General features: G+C 46.2%; 1 protein-coding gene across 1 annotated transcript in view; it reads right to left on the bottom strand.

The window, feature by feature from the left end:
• Positions 1 to 3,517: 3,517 nt before the first annotated feature.
• Polr2G (DNA-directed RNA polymerase II subunit Rpb7) overlaps positions 3,518 to 17,239 on the bottom strand; it is a 33,910-nt gene continuing 20,188 nt past the window's right edge. The window contains exons 7-8 of the mRNA XM_037418945.2: positions 11,634 to 11,667; positions 3,518 to 3,890 (exon numbers count right to left, since the gene is read on the bottom strand). Coding sequence (XP_037274842.1) covers positions 3,880 to 3,890; positions 11,634 to 11,667 — 45 coding nt within the window. The 3' untranslated portion in view covers positions 3,518 to 3,879. The remainder of the gene's footprint in view (positions 3,891 to 11,633; positions 11,668 to 17,239) is intronic.

Genomic DNA, 17,239 nt, shown 5'->3' on the forward strand with positions numbered 1-17,239 from the left:
GGGGTTCTCAAAGCGTGTTCGGCGGAACTTAAAGTTTCCACAGGTCCCTACTCGGGGTTCCGTGAGCCACAGATAAATATTTCCTGGTTTCGCGCTCGCTTAACTTACTTAAATGATGATTCTGAGATGGGATCTATCTAGAAACTTCCATTACTCACGCCCAAGCATCACTATTTTATTGCTTTACGGAAACGAGTGAGCTGCGCAATAAATCCCGCCAGCAGTTTGTAGCCAGCCAGACTCCAAAAAATGGGACCTGCGGTGGCTTAAATCTCGGCGGCCTTGTATTACCACCATGAACATTACGACTATTTAAAAAGGTGCCCATTACGGCTATTTAAAAATAGGTGCTGCTAGCGTACACCGAAAGTCTGAAGGTTTAAAAAAAAAAGCATTGCACATCTAGTGGTTAGGACATCGCCGTCAAAATAGCCCGACGACTACGACCCGCCCCAAACGTGTTGTGCGAAACGCCTAGCTTCTGCATCTCCACTACGCTTTGTTGGTGCAAGGAAAGTGAGTAATGTGGCATGTTGGTCAATAAACAATTTATATACCCTTGCTTTTGAATTTATTGAAAATAAAAACTAAAGAAGCTTGTTGGGGCAATTCTCGGCACTTGATATAGCTTAATGTTCCCTGGCACCAACATGCTTGAGAGCTCCTGGTCTACATGGTCAGCAGACTTCAAACGAATTCTTAAAACATAAACGTCTTCCAACTAGCTCAACTTGCAATCTTGTGGCGACACATTCATAGTGTCCAGAGCCCTTTACTACCAAAGTAAGCACTGTTTTGTACACTTACTTTGTCCGCATCCCCAACGCACTCCAAACAAATATATTGAAATAAAGAGCTATGCGATAATAAAGAAATGGTACTCTCAGGTTAACCAGTAATTTGTGCTTTTCAATTCATATTCGTCCAGTTCCACACTAAAATTTGGACACAAGAGTTTTCAGAGCTGCAGGCGGCTCTATGGCTGTCGGTACACTTGGTATCGAATGCCAATCAAAGACCAGCCAGTCAATGCAGCCTGCCGAATCGTGGCAGTGGATTGGCTCTAGAGTGACCAATCCATGGCTGGAACATCAGTGAGAACACGCAATGAAATGTCACTGACAGCCCATTGCCAAAAATTAACAAAAACCATCAACTAGCTCAATGTTGGTGATTAGATTGTGCAGCCGGCTTCCCAAATCTAACCCTGCCACGACCTGCTTGCTCTCCACAACTGTTGGTAGCCCTGCCACATTTCTGGCTGCTCTCCACGACTCTTTCACACTAATGCCAACTGTGTGTTCTCAGCGATATCCTGGTCATGCGGTCAGTCAGTTTGAAGTTCTGATTCAGGTTGCATTGCTGGCTTCTATTTCTTTGTCATTCAATGCCAGCCACAGCAACAGTTTCAATCAAAACAAAGTGTTACTTCTAACAAGGTAGAGGTACCGAAAAGAAAGGACTGCACTAGACCCATTTCGTAGCATGAAGGAACAGAAAAATTCACATGGCTTCCACACAAACACAGCTTTGCAGTATATGGCGCAAATCTCGAGCGATTACATAATAGCCTAACGAGAATTCCCAGCGCAGCATTCAGTTGGGGCAAGGCAAACCGTGTAAGAAATTTCGACTTTCAGCAAGATATCAACTAAGCCAGAAAGCATAATTGTTGTGAAGCAGGACAACACCTAGTGCACCATTATTAATATTTCTGAAGATAAGCGAGGTACTCGCCACACATCTGTGAGGTGTTTGCACTTTCTTGATGCTGCATGTGGCTAATGACAAAGAATTATGGCTGAGCGTTTTGCAGTTGGTAGAAGCACTAAACCACACACTCATTGTGCAGTTAGCATTGCGTGGTGACTTACTTCACTCTTCTGTCACGCTATACAACAAAAGTTAATGCGATTCCTTGCTCAATGTTGGTATAGGGTCTTTTCGCTGATGCGTTTCAAGTACCAGTGTGGATTTGTAGCAGAATACTTGTCTCCCACTCGGAGTGTCCGGGTTCACATCTCATTAGATCCTGGGCATTTATTTATTTCTTATTACTTTTTTCAAGCTTATCGGTGAGGCCACCTACAGCAACCCCATTGCAGGTACGGGCACATGAGATCTTCGCTTCAATATGTTGTGATGTGGAATTTTAGCCAGAAATTAAAGCCCTCATAGGAGCAGCTGCTTTTCCACCTTGGCTAACCAGGAGGCTAGCTTACTATACTACAAAACAGGCGAGTTAATGGACAGCTTCAAGCAGGGACACTATACAGTAGACTCTCAATAAATGGAAATCTGTTAAATGAAACTGCTGCTTAAATAGAACAAGTGTCTCTGGCAGGATTGGTTTTGTACTTGTATACTACTTCCCTGTACATCTCTCAGTAAATGGAACTCCTGTGAATGGAACATATTTTCCTAGCCCCTTCAGGTTCCGTATGATGGGAGACAACTATAATGTCTACAAACCTTACTTTCTTCCATGATGAATTCCCGGGAGCTTAACTTGTCAAGTCATTTTATGACTTGAGTCATAAAATGACTCAAGTCACAAAATGTTTGGCAATGCCATAAAATGTTTGTTTCTGTTGATAGTGTACTCATTTTATGAGTTCACTATTAAGGAGGCAGACTGGTCTTTAGGACCAAAAAGTGACAAAAAATTCAGTTTTCAGAATTGACATACTATTTGGTTTCTGCAAGTATTTTTCTCTCTGCAAATTTTCACACACCAGGAAGGAGTAATTTTTTTTGTAGTGTCATTCTAACTGTCCAGATTCTTGGTGCTGTTACCGTGCAGAACCAACAACAAAATGGAGAACCGAATTTGAGGCTTCTTTATAATTTTCCAGCACTTGTGTCTAAAGCTCTACTACCAATTTATGAGCGCCTTTATGAGCATTGCAAGACATGCACACCATGATTGTTGCTTTTTGAAGAAACTGTGTGTTTTGAGTTTTTCCATTTTTTTTTTTTCAAAAAACTAAATTTACGACTGTTCTATTTTGGGGCCACAATATTTCTGCAGCTAGGACAGGTACAACAATGAGTCTTTTTGCAGTAGAAACCTGTATGTGTGCAGAATGCAAGTATGGTAGCAGAATTTAGAGCACAAGCCTTTTTAATTATTTATTAATCAAATTTTACCATATTTCCAACTGCTTTTGAAACTGGACAGTTTATTTTGCTGTAAAATGACCAACAAAGGCCTAAAAACAAAAAAAAACTCTTGCATACTTTTGCTCTATATTAATTAATCTATATTGGCATATCTTAAATATTACTTTCAATTAAGCATTTTTTTCTATGGCGGCCTTAAACAATAGGAGGTGAACTTAAGTTATCTCAGGAAAAAGATAAGCTACAGGAAAACTAATAAATTTTTGAAATTAGTAGAAGAAAACTGGATAACCCTGTGCAGTTTGATCAAGATCACTGAAGAAATAATCAAAAAATGTCTAAGACTAGTCTGCCCCCTTAACAGAAAATAGGAGATTCTGCAGCACCCAACAACTTAAGCACAACAAATTTTTTTATTTCATTATCTGTACAACAGGACTTAAGTTCAACATTAAATGGCGAGAAATGATTAAACCCATAATTTAAAATTCCACAATACGTTCAACGCAAGCTTTTCAGGACAGCTTGACCCTGACATGGAACCTTTCTTAGAAATGCCCAAGGAATGTAAATCAAGAAAAATAACCATCAACACACGATTTCTGCATTCAAACTCCATGCTCCTGAATGACAATCCCGAATTGGCACTTTTCAAAAACGTAACATGCAGAGAATGATGACTCCGTATTTCCTCTGCACAGGGTGAAACCATGATGGGTGACTGCGATGAAACATGAAGAACAGCGGGCCACAGGTTCAGCTCAGGCCTGTAATGAGATGAGACGGCACAACGATGATCAGGGCATGAAGTGCTCATGTTCAAGATGGTGTTTTTGACAAAACGATTCCGACAGTTCCACGCCATAAAAACCGCTTGGCAGTCAAGATGTAGACACTTGGGTGTGTGCGATTGGTGAGCCAGATAATGTGGTGTACGGAATAAGGACGCACCAGCCACTCATTTGAGGGAAGTGGGCGGTGTCGTTCGAAGTAAAACAGGAAAGGGGCTTCGGCCACGGCTTTTGTTCTTGTAGTTACTATTACGAGAATTGCATTTGTACTCACAGTGCTCCCACTCTTAATAGGAGGCGCATGACGGGCACGGACGAGGATGGGAGGTGCTGACGCGGGCCTATGAGGTTTAGAGGGGGGTTGACCCACCTGCTGGCTCGGGGTTTGAGCAATGCTTCGCGATTTTAAAATTTCTAGTGAAATCACATCGTCTAAATCCACCACAACATATATTTGAAACGCATGCCTTTGTGCCCGTTTTGTGAAAGCGAGATCATGTGACCTGCCGGCACAGGCAATGGCATTTCAGCGAACGCCTTAGGTCGTGTCGTTTACCACTGTGGTGCATCCAGAATCCCACCAAGTGTATGCTCGCCATAATCTACGTGACCCTCTTATGCACCTACACTGATACATTACAAATAATGTAATGTTTGGAGACTTACATTACAAATAAGGTAAGCTTCTAATGAAAATACAAATAACATTCTCATTATTTTGTGCCAAAAGTACTACCTACTATGTTTATGCAATTACTTAATTTTGAGAAAATATTTGAATAAAATACACGCAGCACGTGCCCTGCTGTTCAGTTGTGTTATACTCACTGTTGGTACAACCCATTCATATGCTTCTCATAAAGTCATGCACTACAAGCCTGGTTGTACTGCCCAGGAGCTATGAGACTTGCCTTCACATCATGAAGGCCTGTTTTTAAAACCCACCTCGGCGAGAAATTTTTTTTTATTTATTTATTTCATTATTCTCATGACTAGTGAACGCCAATACAGGCAACACCAACACATGGTCACCAAGCACAGCTTTGCTGTAACAAAAGCACAAAGAGAAAAATAACAAAACAATAAATAAGCTTATCAATCGCATTCGTTTTGAGATGGTGAGCACTCCCTGTATCAATTGCAACATGTATGACACGTCACAATTCATGTACTATGTGACGCCAAACAGGCTAAAAAAAAAAATGTGTTCCACACTCACTGTATTGGCAACAGTTAACGCTGACTGACACTCCCATGTTTAAATTCACATATATACCCAATAAAATGGCTGGGAGGATAGCCACCATTGTAGCTCAGTGGGAGAGCATCGAACGTGTTATTCGACGGTCGCAGGTTCTATCCCAGCCGGTGGCAAGTTATCTTTTCGTCCACTTTTCTTACTCGACATTTACACTGATATTACTTCTAGCAACATTCCCTATACTTTCTTTGGCATTATTGTTCCTTAGATCTCTTTAATATTTTGTCTAACAAAGAAACCAAGCCCTAAAATTTGCACTTTCTTTCATGACTGCAGATTGTTTTGAGCACGCTGGCTATATTATTGCCACTTGGCAGGCATCCTGCGCAAATTTAGCAGAAACAGAGAAACATTCACCCGTAGGCACGAATCAAGCCCCAATGCTGATGGCCCATTACTGCCATCACTGACCAATGCATGGAGTGAACTTAGTGCCGTGGATATATACGTTCCAAATGGCGTCATGGTGGATGACTTCATTCACGTGGATGAAAACATTGTCGTGCACAACAGGATGAGGACAACATATGTAACACATACAAACGTTACCACACCAATGGCCACCAAATCTCAAAACATTAACCTCTCAGACAAGAATGCCTTTATTTTACTTTTGCTTTCTCTTTAGTAGCTATGGTCAAATTGATTTCAACACGTTTTCCGGTTTGCACGAAGAACTTCGTGCTATGAATTTAAATACAGTCGAACCCCTCAGTAACGAAACCATCGGGGAAGAGATTTTTGTTCATTCTTGGGAGAATTTCGTCGTTGAGAGAAAAAAAAATATATGCACGCCAATCACTTCTCACAACCAAAATATACTTAAAATCTTGCTTTGATTCACACTACTCTGAAGGATCCCGATTCCCTGAAGCGCCGAAGACTAGCGCTTTTCAATTAGAGATTGCGCCTTTCCAAGATGCCAAACGACACTGCAGGTAAGCAAAGCGTGACGAAACTCTGCGTGCACACAAAGAGACGTGCAGCAAAAAGCAGTTAGGCGGTCAACAGAATGTCTGCCAGCATGGCGTCGCTTTTGAGGGTGTCGTCACTTGACGTCCTAGTTGTCAACACATAAGCAACGAACCGCTCTCAGCGAGAAAGTGTGTCGTTGCTATCTTTGTCAACCGACCGAATGTACGAAGCAATGGTTGCACCGATGCTTGTTGGTGAAAACTTATACGGCCAACTTTTAAATGAAAGACGCTGCCATTTTTTAACTGGGATCCTGTCTAGCTCAAGGTCCGAAAAAAAAAAAAAAAAAATGTTGCGGATTACCACCTAAAAGTTTGGCTACTGCGCTAATGCTTTTTAAAACCTCTTTGCCGTGGAGAGGAGGTAAAGGCAATGAACTCTATGGACTTACTCTGGGGATGCCAGATTTCTTAATTGCCACAAAATTTCGTTATCGAGGCCTTTTGTTATTGAGGTGGTTTGACTATAACATGCCTCAAGCTTATTCATGTATACATATTTGTGATAACCAGATAGTCCTGGGCCATGCCTGTCGCTGGACCGAATCACACACACGTACGTTGGCGGGTTCCACACTGACTGGCTGGTCATGTGCGCCGTATTTATTTCCTTGCAACATCGACGCCCCCGGCCGCCGGAACGGCAAACTAATCTTATCACATCCCTCCCCCCTTTATTAATGATTGCAAACCATTGTTTAAGGTGCGTAGCGCGATACTGGTAGTCGAATTCTGGTACTTCGACGCAGGACAGGAGTACTGGGTGCTGTGACAGCAAGTTCCGGTTCCCTCGCCATGTCTTCCCTGGGATCTTGCCTAGACTCTGTGTCGTGAAGACGATCCGGAGATAGCTGCCTCTGACCTAGGTCCAAGCCCGGAGCAAGACCAGTTAGCTGCGTCTGACCCACGTCCAAGCTTGGAGCAAGACCAGTAGATACTGGGCTGCCTGACTTTTGGTTGTCTGCACTCAGTTCCTCAGGGGCCTGGCGGATGTGATCCAGATGTCGAGTTAACCGTCGTCCGTCGTCCGTCTTCCAGTAGAACGTCCATGGACGAAGTGCGTTGTTCGGTGACGACTGCAGGGAGCCACGCAGGTCCTGGACGGAAGTTCCTTGCGAACACCTGGTTACCCGGGTGGCCCAAAACCCTAGGTCTTGTTCCTTGGTCGCATCTGATTTTCTGCTTAAGTTGCTTCTGTAGCACCTTGGTCCTGAGGTTTGGTGTAGCAGATCCAACGCAGTCCTCAGCTTCCCCCCCAACAACAGCTCCGACGGACAGCAACCCGTGACCTCGTGAGGCGTTGACCTGTATGTCAGGAGCATGCGGGCAATTTGAGTGCGAATATCTCAGGGGCCAGCCTTCCGCAACTTGTTTTTGACAGTCTGCACGGCCCGCTCTGCAGCACCGTTTGTCGCTGGATACGGCGGCACCAGCATTCGCCTCACCCCGTTTTTCTTGAAGAATGTGGAGTACAGCTCACTGGTAAATGTTGGCCCATTATCCGACACGACCGCATCTGGAAGGCCTTGGTTTGCGAACATAATGCGCATGCAGGAAATAGTTGCTTCAGCTGAGGGTGTAGAAACCGGGAACACTTCAATCTACTTCGAAAACGCATCGACTGCGATAAAAAAATAGGTGTTCCTGTAAGGACCGGCATAGTCCACATGCAGCCGTGACCACGGTTTCTCCGGGAACGGCCAGGGCATGACAGGCACTGGTCGTGACACTCTTTGATGCTCCTGGCAAATACGGCACCTTTGAATGGTTATCGCTATATCGTTATCCAGGCTAGGCCACCACAAATGGCTACGCGCAACTGCCTTCATTTTCGACAGTCCTGGATGACTCTCATGCAGCAGCTGGAGGATTTCCTTTTGCAAGGATTTTGGAACAATGACTCTGTTGCCCCACAATAGACAGTTCCCTTGTACGCTCATCTCATGAAAGCGCGTCTCGTAGGGTCTTCCCTCTGACCCTAGGTTTATCTGGCAGCCTGACCACAACGCTGCTCTTACTTGTGACAGCACCGGGTCTCTGGAGGTGGCTGCCGCAACAGCGTTTGACGACAGCACCCCTGGGTATACTCCTTCCAGCATTAACACTTCGGCAGGGCAGTCAACAACAAATTCGGAAGTTGGCAGAGGTAGCCGGCTTAATCCATGGGAATGTACAATTTGTGAACCTGGCCTATACTTCAGGTCGCAACTGTACCCCGACAACAGCAAGGCCCACCTTAGCACTCTCGGAGAACAGGATTCGGGAACTGGTTTGTCTGCTGCGAGCAGGCCGAGCAGCAGTTTGTGATCTGTCACGGCTTCGAATTGCCGGCCCCACAAGTACTGCCTGAACTTTGTAACGCCAAATACAAGGCTCAATGCCTCCTTATCTAATTGGCTGTAGTTTATCTCCGCGGTTGCCAGGCTGCGTGAGGCAAAACCAATGGGGCACTCTTCTCCAGATGACTCTCGTTGCGCCAGTACTGCTCCAATCCCGAAGGGAGATGCATCAGTGACAAGCACAGTTGGCTTTCCCGGGTCAAAGTGTGCCAATACAGCTGCAGAGGCCAATAGCTCCTTGCTTCTCTGAAATGCCTGCTTTTCATCAGTTTCCCAGCGCCATGGTGTTTCCGACGCCAACAAACTATTGAGCGGCTGTAATACGGCAGAAAGGTTCGGCAAAAACCTTCTGTAAAAATTAACCAACCCGAGGTAACTCTGAAGTTCCTTGACCGCTCGGGGTGTGGGGGCTTCCAGAACTGCTTCAGTCTTAGCCGGATTTGGACGCAGCCCAGCCGCGCTAATGATATGGCCCAAATACTGGACTTCTGGTTTCATGAATTCGCATTTGGATAACTTCAGTCGCAGTCCCGCGGTCTTCAGGTGATCCAACACTCGGTCCAAATTTTCCCAATGCTCTTTGTCACTGGTTCCTGTGACCAGAATATCATCAAAGGACACTACGACATGGTCAAGGTCATGCAACAGATTTTCCATCTCTCGCTGAAATATAGCCGGAGCTGATGAAACCCCGAATGGCAGCCTTGTAAATTGGTATAACCCCTTCGGAGTGTTAATGGTGACTACTCTTGGCACTCCTCATCGAGTGGAATCTGCTGGTAGGCATCTTACAAGTCAAGCTTTGTGAACTTCTTTCCCCCTGTGAGTCGCGCAAAAAGTTCCTCAATCCTAGGTATAGGGTAGGACTCGACGACTGTCACCAGGTTTATGATAGTCTTAAAATCGCCGCAGACCCAAACCCGGCCGTCGCGCTTCAATACAGGAACGATGGACGCGGCCCACTGAGAAGTTTTCACCGGTTTGATAACGCCTTCCCGTTCCTTCCTCTGTAGTTCTTCAAAAACCCTATCACGCAAAGCAAATGGTATCGGACGTGCCTTGACAAAACGTGGCTTCGCACCCTTTTGTACAGGTATAGACGCTGTAACGCCGTGAAACGTGCCAAGCTGCTCCGAAAAAACTTCGTGATATTGGCTTACCAGGTCTTCCGTAGACTTCACGACGTTGACTCCCTCCGTCGGAACGATGCCTAGCTTGAAGGCCTTCATCCAGCTTCGTCTAAACAGCGTAGGGCATGCCCCTTTTACGACAAATAGTGGTAGCTGGCGCTCCTTGTCGCCAAGTTTGACCATTGCTGCCAGCTTTCCCTGGATGCGTTTTATGTCGCCGAAAAAACTTCTCAGCTGCACACTCGATGGCTCCAACGGCACCGACGGAAAAAGCTCGGCAAACTTGCCATCATCAATGGTCGACACACTAGCGCCAGTGTCCAACTCCATATCGAGCATTATGCCATTAACTTCAACAGCTATGCGCATTGGCTCCGAACAAGCTCTGTGAAGCATCCACAAGTCGAAAACTTTGGGCTCTTCAGCAGAGACAAGCAGGTCGCCCAGGTTGTTCACGCGACTAGACTGGCTCCGGTCGAAATTTCTACTTTCTGGCTGAACTCTGCAAACCCTTGCAAGGTGCCCTTTTTGGCGGCACTTGTGACAAATCGTGCTGCCGTGCTTACACTGACGCGTAGAATGACCTCTCCCGCAACGAAAGCAACAGCTATCATTTTCCCCCGAGGTGACAACGTTCGCTTGCTCCGGAGCTTCGCGAGATAGTAGCTGTGCTTGCTGACAGCTCAATGTGCGTGAATCTTTACGCGCAGCCTCCAAAGCTACGACGGTGTCCTTTGCAGTTTCGAAGGTTAAACACGCCGTTTCCAGCAGCCGTGTTTGCATGGTTACGTCATTGATTCCGCTGACTATCTGGTCGCGAAACATGCGCTCTCGAAATGTTGCGAAATTATAATCTTCGGCTAATTTCTTCAACGAGGCAATGTAGTCACTTACGGTCTCCCCCTCTTTTCGATGTCTTGAGAAAAACTTGAAACTTGCCACTACTTCTGATACGCGAGGGGCGTAGTGCTTGCCAAGTGTAGTAAAAATTTCGGTCAGCCCTGCTTGGGCGGGCCTGCTTGGTGCTAGGAGGCCTCGTAGCAGAGAACAAGTCTCTGGACCGCAGCATGTCAAAAATACGGCTGCGTGCTTGTCGCTCGGGATGTCGTTCGCGATGAAGTACAGCTCGGCCCGCTCACGGTATTCCGCCCACTCCGATGTACTCGGGTCGAACGGATCCAGCTTCCCGACGACAGGCATGACGATGTGTGATTGTGCTGTGCCCGTCCGGTTCGTCAGTCGACCTCGTCGCCACTTGTGATAACCGGATAGTCCTGGGCCATGCCGGTCGCTGGACCGAATCACACACACGTACGTTGGCGGGTTTCACACTGACTGGCTGGTCATGTGCGCCGTATTTATTTCCTTGCAACATCGACGCCCCCGGCCGCCGGAACGGCAAACTAATCTTATCACAATATTCTTTGTATATTATATGGTGTTTCCCTTGTTTACTTATCTTAGCTTTTCAATTGTATAATGTCTACTACTGCCACCCTGCTGAAACATTAGGTATGAAGAGCCATCAAGCTGCCCTAGACTAGCTTTTATCTATAACCCACCCATCTGTCTTGCAGAATGGGGAAATAGAATTTATCAGCTAAATGGAGCTTGCAGGATGAATGGCTTATATGCCAACACAATTTATACACTTTTCAGTGAGCCTGAAAACACGGCAACAGACCACTTATGGCAGTGCTAAGGCATAGTTGTTGAATTTCTACACATCAAGATTTGATAAGCTTACCCACTTTTTTTTTCTAAGGAATAACTTTTTTTCCAAAGAATTTCCCAGCCATTCAGTCTCATGCTAGCCCCAATCGAATTCCCACAACAGCAAATTTTCTTTCTTTTCATATTTACAGATTTCAAGTGTAATGCTTGAAGTAATGAAAAGTCTATGCGAGGCAGCAAAAACTGCACAGAGATGCCCAAACTCTTGTTATGGCACAAAACGCGTCAGCTGCAAAGCAGCGATAACGTAAAACATTCTAAGTGGAAATGGCAAGACTCACCGAGGTAGTCGTCCATTAGTGTGCCGATGGCAAACTGTAAAACATGGCAAAAAAGAGAACAGCTAAGGGGTGAATTTATCAATATCAAACAGTTTTGAACATAACACATACAATGTCACAATATGCCGTATTTACTCCCATAATGAACCGACCTTTTTTTTCCAGAAAAGGTGACACCTATTTGAAGGGAGGGTACATTACACAAGAAAAAAAAGTCACAGGTGTTATAACAGCGAAAATTTCAAATGATGTTTTTGCTTTTCCTGGCCCGCGAAATGCGCAACGAATCTTTTTTGTAGCCCAAAGCTCTTCTTGTTTTCTCCTGTAACGAACACGCGCGAATTGCGACGCCGAAGTGTCGTCAAGCCGCGTAGTTCCCGTGCTTAATCAACTTTATGTTTAAAACTAGCTGGGTAGCTAGTGTACCGGCCGAATGCGCCCTGCACAGCAGGTGTTCAACTAAGTTCACCACGACAAACCCGACAACAAAAACAGTGTCAAGTAGCACAAATGTTGCAGGCAAAGCGCTGTCAGCACGGTTGGGTGTGGTTGCGCTATATATGACCTCCAAGATGGCGGGCGCGTGGAGTCTTTCTATGCCGCGTGCCTGCTATCTTGGAGGCCATGTGCTTTGCTTTTTCCTTCGTTTTTGTGCCGCTGTGCTTGCTTGGCACTATTAGCAAGGAGGTTTCTCCTGCGTTCGACAGATGGTGCTCCGCCACAAAAAGCACCGACTTTAAAATTTTTACTAATGTCGTCCACGCTAGCACTGTTCGCAACTGTTGAGCATGGTTGTGAAACTAAGTTTAGACTTTGATTGCATCATTATTTTGTGATTTAATGGTTTGATTTCGTGCTATTTCGATAGTCAACGGCCCTGCCGTTGATAGTCAACGGCAGTTGATAGTCAGTGCCGTTGCCGTTTGATAGTCAATGGACCAAAATAAAATGATATATATATATATATATATATAATTAGGAATAAAGGAGCACACTTACGAAAATTTGATAGTTGTTGACTCTTCGTTTCGGCCGTGGCACGGCCTTTGTCACGGCCGAAACGTAAACTATCAAATTTTCGCAAGTGTGCTCCTTTATTCCTAATTATATTTGCACCGTACCCACAGAATTTCTTTTTTGAATCATATATATATATATATATATATATATATATATTCAAGGACCAAGATGGGGGTAGGTTTATTATGTGTGTGGGTTAATTACATGAGTAAACACGATGGCATGCAAGCTGAGCTGGCTACATGGACACAGGAAAACGACGTTCACATGAGCACCGCACACATGATTTTTTGCAATGAAGGCCCTAGGTGCTGCTATGATCCCCTATCAGAGGTTACAACTATAAGTGTGACCCCTAGAAAGGCACTGCAGAGGCAAACTTCCATGAGAATCTGCGCCTTCTTTCTGTTGAAAAAGTCTGCTAGGAGACAACGCTCGCAAGGATCGTGGCAGCTACCCCAGATTTGTGACGCAGATAGGGGTTCCTTGTTTACAAGAAAATTGAAGAAGCGGTTTGCGTGCGGTGGGGAGGTGACACGACATGCACATTAAAATTGTTGATACTGTCGACTCTTGATGATTAGAACTCAGGGGGCCCAAAAATTTGTTCTAATTAAAAGATGTTGAATTAATGAAAGCTAAATGAACGAAGGGCTCACCATTCAGTGGCGCATGTGTGTTCAGCTAACACATGAGAGGGAAGCTTCAGAAGACTTGCATTTATTCACAAATCACAGGACATACATCATTAGCTGAAGTAATTGGTGATGAGCATCTGCACACATTTGCCTTGCAGCGAATCGATTCCGCACGCAGTTTGCAAAGCATTTGAAGTTCTGTTTCAGCATTCTCCTGGCAAGAGAAGCCCAGCGCTAACACTCTCTAAAGACGACGGCAACGACTGCGTCTCTCCGCTGTTACCCTCTGCTCCGCCGCCGGAGCATGGCCAGCACATGACCAGAAAGGAGGAGCATCTCCACATGAAGGGAGGAGCAGATCGGCATTTGAGAGAGAACCAACACTCCACGGCAGCTTTTTTTTTTAGATGCGGAAGCATCTTATACTCGCGCCTTGTAGTGCGCCGTCCGCGCCGTCCGCACCGCTTCTCAAACATTCGACAGCTGACGCGCGCGCATGCGCCGTCGCGCCGTCGCCCACTCTTCCACCATCTGTGCATCCCTTCCTCCTCTACACACCGCGCGCGCTTCACTCCTCCACCATCTGTGCACCCTTCCTCCTCTACACACCGCGTTCGACATCTACAATTCTCCTGATTCTCCAGTGGACGCGCATGTGGCGTCGCGCTTCGAGAACATTCAACAGCTGACAGTGCATGCGCCGTCGTGCTGTATATATACTCAAGGTCGGCGCTCGCTCGCTCAGTTGCCGCTCGTCGGTTGGTTTGCACAGCGCGTCGACGTCCAAGGCCGCGGTGAAATGAATTCCAACGAATCACAAACACAATGATCGACGTCCCTTTGACCAGCGCCGCCCTTTCGCATACGTGTGTACGTGTTCACTCATTTAACACCCCCTCCTACAACCACGTTAACCAATTTAGCCATCGGCCCAAGTAAGTCGCAATTTAACACCCCATTTCACAACCACGTTAACCAATTTAGCCATCGACCCAAGTAAGTCGCACTTTAACACACCGTTAACCAATTATATGGTCCGCATCCTCCTCAGTGTTCCCCCGAGGGAAGCTGCGGGCAATTTTTTTTCTTTTTGCTCTCTTCGCGCACGGCGCTGAAAGGACAAGGGTTTCTACGTTACGTGGCAGGAACGGGAAAGGGGAAGCGTGGCACCGGCGCGTCGCAGATCCGCGAGCCAACGCTCTGCGACAGCTTTCTTTATGTTTTTCTTCTTTCCTTCTCTCTCTTCGCACGCGGTGCTGAAAGAAGGTTCTCTACGTGGCAGGGACAGAAAAGGGAGAAGCGCGACACAGGCGCGTCGCAGATCGGCATTTGGGGGAGAGCAAACATTCCGCCGCAGCCTTTTTTTCTTTTCCTCCTTCGCCCACAGCTTTGAGGTGTCGAAGGTGTCATCGCGAAATTGGGCGTGGTACTGTGAGCATTTTAGGAGCACGGCATAATCGAATTAACCGTCGCAAGTGCTTGCGCATTTGAATTACAGGACGTTTTCACCCATTAGAATACACATAGATTTGACGGTACCACAGCGAGAGTTCAAATTAACTGAAAGTTCGAATTAAGCGCGTTCGAATTAATGAGATTTGACTGTATTATGAGGCCTAGACAATTCTATCGGACAAATTATCACGTCTTCAGTTTTGTGTAAGTAGTCCTTTAAGAAGACATTTACACCACCGACTGACAGAAGTCTACGACTGGCACCACCGACCACAACACCGATTGTCAACCACGCGATGCTTACCCCCGAATGCAGAGATGTTACTTGGCTCGCGACTTCAACTTAACTTGAGCAAGTCGGCGCGAAGCAAGCAGCGGACTTCAAAACGCCCAAGTCAGCCTTCGCGTTTCATAGATGCTTAGGCTGTCTTGCTTGGTCAAGTCAAGAACGAGCTTCAAAGCAGAAACACGCTGCTCGCCTGCTAACGAGGGTAATAATGAAGTTGTTCGCGTAAGGCACGCATTACACCAAAAAAGACCATACGTTTCAAAATAACTATAAAAACGAAGGGCCACAAGCGTATTCTTGCCATTTTACGGCTAACGAGCGGCATGTGGTGCCTGCCACCACAGCGATGCGCAGTGTTGCTTCTGTAAAGCGTTCGTTGCCCACTGGTTTTAGTGGCCACCCAAATGCGGTGCGTTTCTCCATGGTTGCTTGTTTGGAGGAGAAACAAGCATCGCGTTGGGTTCTTTCGTCGTTTTTTTTTTCTCAATCGAACGCCATGGCATGTATTTGTGCTGACCTGGCTCACGATGTGACGCGATTTTCACGGTATTTGCCTCTGTTCGCCTGTGTGCATGCCTGTAATGGGCTTGGTCGCAGTTATTATGAAAAAAAAAAAACAAGTTCTGGGAACAAATGTGATTCGTATCCTTTTGTTGAGCTTGGTAAACAAGAGAAAAAGCGGGGGTCAGGACATTTCCCTCAGCAGAATTCTGTCTCGCGGGGTGCAGCAATGTATCGCTGCATGATGGTGACGCGGATTAAAAAACCCGTGATAGGGGCACCTCTTTTTTGTGTGTGTGTAATTTTACGTAGTGTTGTGCTACAAGCGATGCCTTTCTGAGCGAGAAACAGCGCCCCAGACGGGACGAAAGGATAGACAAGGCACACGGACACAGCACCGAGTCAAATTTTTTTTTTTTACCGAAAGAGACGGAAAGTGTCGTCGTGTTATAGAAAAACAGAAATAGCCTTTGCGGTTACGGAACACTTCGGCGTTGTAGACACCCGGGCTATTAATACGCACGTGTGTGTAGTCGACACAACCTGTCACGCAAGGGAACTCAGCCACTTCATAACAGTCCGCCGGCTGCGGAAAGCGCACCAGCATCGCGTACAGGTGCTTTGCGATGAGTAGCGTAACTTTTCCGACAGCACGGCACACTGTCGACTACGGAATGCGGACGAAATTTCCGGTGACTGGCTGCAATGTGCCAGCGCTGTAAAACCCGAGAGCCATCAGTAGCTGTAACACTGGATGCACGGGCTGTCTTCGGTTGTCCCCACTTTCACGGAGCGGCAACATAACGAGCAGCTGCCCCACGGCGTTCTTCATGAATCTGTACCTAGCGTGGAATTCTTGCTCGTCGTACAACTCCATCGGATTTCCTTGGTCACGTAAAGCGGTTCCAAGAATCTTCGGCAGGCAGTGCGCCTCAAAAAATGCTACGCTTATGGCGAGGCAAGCAAACTCAAAAGCGGCCACCTTTCACGCGACGTCCATTCGAGAGGTGGCCATGTTGGAATAACACGTCAAGTCGCTTTCAAGCAAGCCCCGCAGCTGACTTGAAACTTGTCCTGACTTCGACCGAGCCAAGTTGCCTTCAAGTCATCCGCAAGTTCGAGAACGATTTATGGCGACCGGCAAGACGGTCTTGAGTCAAGAACGAGTCAAGTAACATCTCTGCATTCGGGGGTTAAAGTTTTTCGTTGTCATCGGCAGTGCCTCGCCCGGTTCGTTCCTTGTCAGTCTTTTGCAAACCAGTATGCGGTAGCCGCGACCCACTTCCCGACTGGTGCGTCCCACTATACATTGCGACAGCCGACAGGCTTGCGGTTTTGGGCACGTCTGATGTACAATAGCTTCAGCTTTTGGATTTGGCATACGTCCAACGCTTCTTTAGACTTTCGGTTTCGCGTACGTTTGATGTACCTTTATACACAGTGTATTGTTCGTCTTTTCGTTGTTACATGTGGGAAGTAAATAGGTGTAGGTGAAGAGTGTGATTGAAAGAACATTGCTAGGAAAATGAAATGTGTTGTAAGCTGCTAGATCTCAGACAATGGTGAACACTTAATTAAGCATATTTTAGTAACCAGAAAACCAGTGTGTTGCTTTGCAGCGGTGCTTTACATAAGGAAGTTTTAGTCACAGAATGCCAAAGTGTCTTTACATATCTGAAACCTCATGCTCCGCATGCATTCTT

This window comes from Rhipicephalus microplus, chromosome 6 (assembly GCF_043290135.1).
Source record: "Rhipicephalus microplus isolate Deutch F79 chromosome 6, USDA_Rmic, whole genome shotgun sequence".
NCBI lineage: Eukaryota > Metazoa > Arthropoda > Arachnida > Ixodida > Ixodidae > Rhipicephalus > Rhipicephalus microplus.